The sequence below is a fragment of the Conger conger genome, chromosome 11 (assembly GCF_963514075.1).
Source record: "Conger conger chromosome 11, fConCon1.1, whole genome shotgun sequence".
In the NCBI taxonomy this organism is placed as follows: domain Eukaryota; kingdom Metazoa; phylum Chordata; class Actinopteri; order Anguilliformes; family Congridae; genus Conger; species Conger conger.
Genome location: NC_083770.1, coordinates 19,464,412 through 19,472,473, shown reverse-complemented (window position 1 = coordinate 19,472,473; position 8,062 = coordinate 19,464,412). Strand labels below are relative to the sequence as shown.

Here is an 8,062-nt window from a genome sequence, read left to right as displayed (position 1 = left end):
CATTGCACCAGGGGAGGATTGTCTCCTGCTTAGTCTAATCAACTGTACGTCGCTCTGGATAAGAGCGTCTGCCAAATGCCAATAATGTAATGTAATGTATGTTGTGTGTGTGTATTTGTGCGTGTGTGTGTGTGTGTGTGTGTGTGCCTGTATGCATGTGAGCGTGCGTGTGTGTGTATTTGTGTGTGTATTTGCGTGTGTGTGTATCGGCTTGGGTTTAGGCAGGTGGACAGTCATCGTATGGTGTGTGTATGTGTGTATGTGTGTATGTGTGTATGTGTGTGTGTGTGTGTGTGTGTGTGTGTGTATTTGCGTGTGTGTGTGTGTGTGTATATGTGTCTCATCTCAGGTAAATCAGTCTCTCAGGCCTGTTCTTCAGTGGCGCATTAAAAGCTGATGGAATGACAGACTGCCATTATCACAGCCTCAGATCCACCACTAACAAGTCACCTCCACATCACTCACTGTCACTTCATCATTAAATCAATCAGCTCGTTTGTCAAAAGCAGCCATTTTTCATCAGTCAGCCCCAACACTGGTCTCATGGCACTAACGGGCTTTTCCACAATTAGCGTGCAGTCTGTCTCCCCAGCACACAGGGCCTCAAACAGGCTGGAGCAGGGCTAGGAGAGCCGCATCAGAAACATCAGGACCACACTCTTTCATGGCTTTTGGCAGTGAAGGGGGGGTTCTGGGTGTGGGTTTGGCGGGGGCAGGGTGAAGGATTGAGGGGGGTTTTTGTGAGTCTTGTTCCGTTTGTCGAGCTGTTTAGCGGTCGCTCCCCTCCTCCTGTCCTCGAAAGTTAGAGAATTTTAAAAAAAGAAAAAGAAAAAAAACCGGATCACACCAGTGCTTAAAATCTTTCTGTCACCGGTGTGAGTCAGATAAGGGATCGCTCATTATAATGTGAGTGAGAGAGGAGGGAAAGAGACAGAGCGAGAGAGAGAGAGAGAGAGGGAGAGAGAAGGAGAAGGTCTCCAGTCTAATGGATGCTAATGGGTGTCATAGGCAGGGTGAACTCTGCAAAAAAGGCTCCAAACCAGTACTTTACTCTCCCTGTCATTCAGCCCAAAATCAGCCACGACAGTGTGCGTGTGTGTGTGTGTGTGTGTATGCTTGTGCTATGAGTGTGTGTGTGTGTGTGTGTGTTTGTGCTATGAGTGTGTGTGTACGTGTGTGTGTGTGTGTGTGTGTGTGTGTGCTTGTGCTATGAGTGTGTGTGTGTGTGTGTGTGTGTGTGTGTGTGTGTGTATGCTTGTGCTATGAGTGTGTGTGTGTGTGTGTGTGTTTGTGCTATGAGTGTCTGTGTGTGCTTGTGTTACGGGCGTGTGTGTGTGTGGGGTACGGGTGGAGAGAAAGAAGACTAAATGGAAGTGTGAGACAGAGAGAGAAAGAGAGTGAAGGATGAAGAGAGGATGGAGGAGGAGGAAGGTGTTAGCGTTCTGTTTTCATTATGACATTTCTCAGTGATTGTGTGTAATGTCCCCTGACCAGATCGTCCGGCCCAGGCGGAGGGGTGGTGGGGGCTGGGGGGGCGGGGGTAGGAGTGGGGGGCGGGGGTTGGAGTGTTATTTAGAGCGCTGATAAAAGGTGAGGGCTTCCGCCATGACAGCCAGTCATAAGGCTCCGCACGGCGACATTAATTTTCTCCACAACAGAGATGGAATAAGACGTCACGGTGACAAGCTGTCAATCACCCAGAGACGGGGGCCTGCTCGTACCCCCGGTCTGGGGACGGGGGGGTACTGCCTCCCTCCTGTAATAGAGCTGAAGTCCTCGGGCCTCCGCTGACAGATTCAGGGGTGGGGGGCGAAGAAGAGGTGGGGGGGGGGGTATGGTCGCGTAGGGGGTTTTCAGAGTGTGGGGGGGGGGGGGGGGGGGGAGTGGGAAAATATATTCTACAGCCTTTCATTAAAAAAATAAAGAGGCCTCATCTCCAGAGCTTTTCAATCTCTGTGCCTGTCTATTGTGAGGTCCGGGCAGGCCGCTCCGCAGATCAGGAATTCCTCTGCTATGGAAATGCTCCGGCACCGGCACCGGCGGGCAATCACAAATAACAAGCCCCCGCGTATCTGCGGGGACATCGTGTATTAAAGACGCGCGCGGAGAGGGTTTCTTCCCTTTCTCCACCCCTTCTTCATCCCTTTCTTCCCCTTCTCCTCCTCCTCATCCCTCTTTCCGAGGGGTCCTCCACAATAGTATCACGCGTAGCAGACTGCGGCTGACAGAGCCGGTAATGAATTAAGTCTGCAGCCCGGCTCCGACTCGAAAATTCAAATTATAATTACTCCTCCGGGTACGCGAGAGGGTTATTGCCAGAAAGAAAAATAAATTGAAGGAACTGCGTTTTCTCCGCTTTAAAGAGACACCCGCACTTTACTTTTCTCCCTTTCTCCACCGGGGTCTTTGTGCCCCAACGCTGTGAATGTCTTCATCGAAAGGGGACCCCCGGAAAACTGTGTGTCAGATTCACACTCACAGATACGTCCCCCCCCCCCTCCCCAACGTATTTTTTGTTGTAAAGTCCTCCTCCTCTATGGAGGTCAGTCATGTCAAGAACCAAAGCGAATGCCGTCAGTCTGAACTCGAAGCTGTCCCCCGTTTAATGGGCACATGTCTATGCAAATGAGGAGTGTTAAATTGGGACTAATTAGGCGGCGCTTATCTAACGTGCCGCGCTGTACAGCATACAGTATTAATGCGGTTTCTCATGTCAGGATGTGTAGATTATCACTGTCACACCCGATAGTGTAGGTTTTTGCCTCCTTTTACATCGTTCCACACTGACGGAAACATCTACACTGATGTTTCCGTCGGTTGGTGCCTGCACTGCAGACGACCGGTGTTGAGGTGTAGAGTGAGTCATGTAGTGATGTGTATGTTCAGCAGGAGCACAGCCTCGCTCCGCGGCGTGTTAGCGGCGTGTCGCAGGGCCGCTTCTCGCCGTACGCGAGACACGCCGCTGCATCGGGCCTCCGCCACCACTAGGGGCCAGCGTTGAGCTGCTGTACGTTTCGCTCTGAAATTAAAATGAGCGGTCTTCATCAGGGCCGGCCCGTCTTATACGAAACCCCCACCCCACCCACGCCGTGTTCCACCACCCCCCCCACCCAGGTTTGTTATAATATTCCCCTCCTGAGTTTCAGTCACAGTCCCACCCCCCTGTCACACTGTCCACCCAACCCCCTGACACACTGGGCTCGTTCAATCACTTATTTCTCTCCTCTTTTATTTTTGACTTGCTCCTGACGCAGAAATCGATGGAGGTCCGTCGAGGTCTTTAAGTACATTCCAACCCCTTATATGTTCCTTCTAGGAGCTAGAAGTAGAAGTTAGGAACTCCCAATCTTTCCTTTCAGCACGTAAACATCAGCGCATCCTTTGCGGACGTATCTTTCCGGAAAGCCTGACTTATAAATGATATGTGGACCCACCTCTCCCCATCTGCCACGTCTGTAACTGAGTCTCCTGGGGGACTACAGTACTCTAACTCCCAGCATGCACCTGGCAGAGAGGCTCCATTAAGGTCCATATGTAAATGCTTCCCCAAATGTCCACCCCCTCCTCCTTCTCCTGTGTCCTCCTGGGAGGACAGACCACCCCTCCCCTCACAGCCTGTCCTGGGACAGGTTGGGGGAGCAAAGGGCTTTAACCTTTCTTTCCCGGTTACTTTAAGAACCGCATTCTCCTCTTGGTGGAAAGGGCAGAGACTTCATTGCAGGATTTTCATGGGAAATGTAGTAAAGCCTCACATTGGCGAGCCGCATTGCGTAGACATCTTTGGAGCCGTGTCATTGTGCTACAAAATATGTGCTACACATAGAAACTTTGCATGTGAGGACAGGGTGTAATAGTGCTAGATAACGGTGTGAACATGCAGTCTGCTTGGAGAATGGTGTGAACCGTTTTGGCTGCCCCTTTGTCATGCGTCAGGGTTAAAGTGGTGATGATTGTAACTGGGCGAAACGTGCACCCACAGACCCTGGGGTGTTTCTGAGACATGGGTGACTCTGTTGCACACACCTGGCTTTCCTCGATTCCCCGACAACCATCATTTTGTTATTTCAGCTTTCATCCAAAGCGACTTACAGTTGATTGAGCCAACCTTCCTGGTCCCAGTCATGTACATTAGCCACTAGACCATAGGCTGCTCTAGGATTTTAAAATCCTTTAATGCATACCACGATCTGCATGAACCATACGGCTACCCCACGCCCCCCTGAAGTGTGGTCACCTATAGCCTAGTGGCTAAGGTACATGACATCATCATCGCCAACCGTCAACATCACCAACCAGCAGAGGCCTTTACCCCAGCTGTGTCCCGGCGGTGAGGCGTTCTGGGTCTGGGGGAGGGGGGCAGAGTCTACGAGAAGATGGCAGGAAATGGAGGCGAATGAAAGCTCGGCGAGAGGGGTGAAGATTACGCTGAGGCGACTTCCCTTTTATGCTAAATGTCACCCGCCAAACAGCCGCTAAAGCGCCTCTAAAAGCAGCCCTCTGAAACAGGAGCTCGCATGTGATCACACACGGCGTGCGAGACGCTTTTATCTTCAGGGACCGTAATGGGCTTGCTCATTCTCTAAGTGTCCATCCCCTTACATTTACACAAAAAATTATAATAATTCCGTCTGAAACCCTCCCTGAAATACTTACTGTGCAGCTCTCACCTTTGATAAACCATAAGAATGTATATTTATCATGGCATATACCCGGCTGAAACAAAATGTTCTCACAGTGTCACTGGGATATTTTGTCAGGGCTCTAACAGTGCAGCTACATGGCAGCAACATTGAGAATGTTAGAATGGTATATTGAATTTGTGTTAGCAGGATCCAAATCAGTTACCCAGCTGTGTGATTGGGTGGATGGGGTGTGATAAGAGGGGTCTTATCTTTCATTCAACTTAAGTCTTTTTCCCATCTCTTCTAGAACTCCACTGCTTTCCAGTACCAGTAGTGATTGTGACATCAGTATTAGAATGTTCAGTTAAGAATATTTCTGACCTCACATATTAATTTCACAGAGTTTCACAGTTTAACTAAGATAGAGCCGTCGCAGTATTGACCTCTGAAAAAGGTACAGTACTCTTAAACCACAGTTTTTAGCGAATTGAGCTAATGGTGCCTCTTGCCCTCCTATTGGTCACTCTTTTACCACGTCAGTCAGTCTCAGGTGTCCATTGGCGCTCTCTCCTGTCCGTCTTTCTCCCACAGAGCCTGCTGCGGTCCTTCCACAACATTAAGGACGTGGGCGTGGTCCAGGTGAAGGTCATCCGGGCCGAGGGGCTGATGGCAGCTGATGTCACCGGTAATGAACGCACGCGTTTCAATTTGCAATTATTCATTTAGATTACACTCACACACACATCATACGCATATGCACATACACCATTAGAGAAAGAAGCACATTCTTCACAAGACTTGACATTTTGTGAGTGACGATAATTACACACTCCTTAAGTTAAGAACATGTCAATGAATTGTATGTACCTTCATTTAGCAGTTGAATACAAGGCTACTCCACCTGTGCAGACTTGCCTTGAGTGATAGGTACTCCAAACAGCCAGTAGGTCTAGACCAGAGAAAAGTGTTGACTGAAATAGTCACAACAAACCTTGTTTATATTCATATTTTTTTGTAAAGTTGAGTGGGAAGCCTTCTGTAATTCCCCCAGTCGGGCATGAAGTGCTGAAAACACTCCTCTTAGATGCTCACTTTTCCACAAATTCTCAGTTTTAATTAGGTCTACAGTGGACAGGCCTAGTTTCCGTAATATATATTATCTACTGGAAAACAACTGGGGGTAAATATAGCAAATTTAGCCTTATTCACAAGCAAATATTACATTAACTCAATATTGCTGGGTCATTCGTTTTTTTTTAGTGTCGGTGCCCAGACGCAGACTGGTGGGGGGGGAGGGGAGGGGGGGGTCGTCTGGCAGAGAGCGGATTTCTTTCGGATTTGATGTTTAAAAATGTTTTTTTTTTTTTAAATCCCACAGAAACTCGGCGACCTCATTTCTTAAGCACATTCCTCAATCTGAATTTCAATTCGTAGTTATTACCCCGTTACTCTTGGAAAGAATTTTCTTCTTTTTTTTTTTTTTTTCATTTAGCCTATATTAATAAGAACAAAGGAAGTGCCATCACTGTAAGAATGTGATTGAGCGACGCTCCGCTTTTTTCCTCCGCACCTGCTTTCAGCCGCGGCGCGGCAGCTCCGGACGACGCTCCGGGGCGAAAACTCACACACGCAGACGCAGGGCGCCGGCTCAAAAGAAACTTCTCCATCCCCTCCCACTCCATCTCTAAATTAGCGCTACTTTACCCGCCCTTTTGTTGCCACACATTTAGTTTGAAACACGCGGTATTAACTCTCTCTGAAAACCAGGGCGGCTCAAAAGCAGTTTTTTTTTTTTTTTTTTACTCAAAGAGCTCGGGTTTTTTTTTTTTTTCCCGAGGTGAAAAAAGAGGAATAAAGAAGAAGGAGAAAAAAGCATAAATTGGGTTTTAATGAAACCCTGGAACCCTTTGGTTTCGCACTGGTGCGGGGCGCGCTTTGTCCCGCGCTGAAAGCAGCCACCGAGCCCCGGCCCCTAATACACTGTTGATTGCAGAAGGGCCCGGTCTTTGTGTCTTTCTCCGGCTGAAAGGGCCCAGTGTTGGGCAGGGCTGGCCTGGACAGAGGGAGGTTAATGACTCTAATAAAGAGATTAAGCTGTTGCAGTTAGGCCCCGGGCCTGGGTCTGCCACACACCTTGGCCGTTTGGAAGGCGGTGTGGTGGTGGGTGGGAGCGGGGGATGGTGTTGAATCTGTGAAAGAGTGTCACATTCAACATGTCTGTGTTCCTGTCTGAATAATGCCTGTAATAGTTATTATAGTGGTTATTAATGATAATATATTTGATAAAAACGGGTATCTGCACATTTTTTGTATGTGTATTATGCATTAATACTACTATTGCACAATGGGGGTGCAGCCACAATGCAGCATTTTGGTCTATGAGCTATGTTAGTTTTGTCATAAGCTCAACAGTTCTTAAGACTTTGACCACACAGTGCAATTGCAGTGGAGAAGTTAGTGTAGAGTCAATGTCTGATCACTGTGTAGTCAGTGTGTGTTCAGTGTAAAGTTGGTTTGTGTTCAGTGTGTGTTTAGTGTAAAGTTGTTTTGTGTTCAGTGTGTGTTCAATGTAAAGTTGGCTTGTGTACAGTGTGTGTTCAGTGTAAAGTTTGCTTATGTTCAGTGTGTGTTCAGTATAAAGTTGGTTTGTGTTCAGTATATGCTCAGTGTAAAGTTGGTTTCTATACGGCGTGTATTCAGTGTAAAGTTGGCTTGTGTTCAGTATATGCTCAGTGTAAAGTTGGTTTATATACAGCGTGTATTCAGTGTAAAGTTTGCTTGTGTTCAGTATATGCTCAGTGTAAAGTTGACTTGTGTTCAGTATATGTTCAGTGTAAAGTTGGTTTCTATACAGCATGTATTCAGTGTAAAGTTGGCTTGTGTTCAGTATATGTTCAGTGTAAAGTTGACTTGTGTTCAGTATATGTTCAGTGTAAAGTTGACTTGTGTTCAGTATATGTTCAGTGTAAAGTTGGTTTCTATACAGCGTGTATTCAGTGTAAAGTTGGCTTGTGGTCAGTATATGTTCCGTGTAAAGTTGGTTTCTTTACAGTGTGTATTCAGTGTAAAGTTGGCTTGTGTTCAGTGTGTATTCAGTGTAAAAGGTTTGGTAGGAACATTGCCCCTGAGACTGGAAGGCCATTAGACAGGGCGTAACTCTGACACCCCTGGAGTCCCCATTAGAAAGTGTGTCCTTGTGCTCTGAGTGTGTCATTGTGCTACGCGCTAATGAATCTGACACGCCACAGGACTGATAATATAATCACAGCAATGAGATCTTAAACAGACATTTGTTGTTTTTCTAGTCTGTATTGCTGTATGGGTTGTGAAATATTTTATACCAAATTACTCAAAATATCTGATATTTAGTTTATACAGTGCCATGGGATATCTTTCTGGGTGGTCAGAAACCTGACTAAACTGAGCAAAGCATGTTCAGA

General features: G+C 47.2%; 1 protein-coding gene across 10 annotated transcripts in view; it reads left to right on the top strand.

Annotated features, from left to right (window-relative positions):
- LOC133140343 (multiple C2 and transmembrane domain-containing protein 1-like) overlaps window positions 1-8,062 on the top strand; it is a 171,698-nt gene that overhangs the window by 98,461 nt on the left and 65,175 nt on the right. For all 10 annotated transcript variants that reach the window (XR_009710007.1, XM_061260227.1, XM_061260221.1 and 7 more), the window contains one exon: window positions 5,214-5,307. Coding sequence is in view for 9 of the 10 variants with exons in the window: in XM_061260227.1 (XP_061116211.1) it covers window positions 5,214-5,307 (94 nt within the window). In the remaining variant the exon portion in view is untranslated. The remainder of the gene's footprint in view (window positions 1-5,213; window positions 5,308-8,062) is intronic.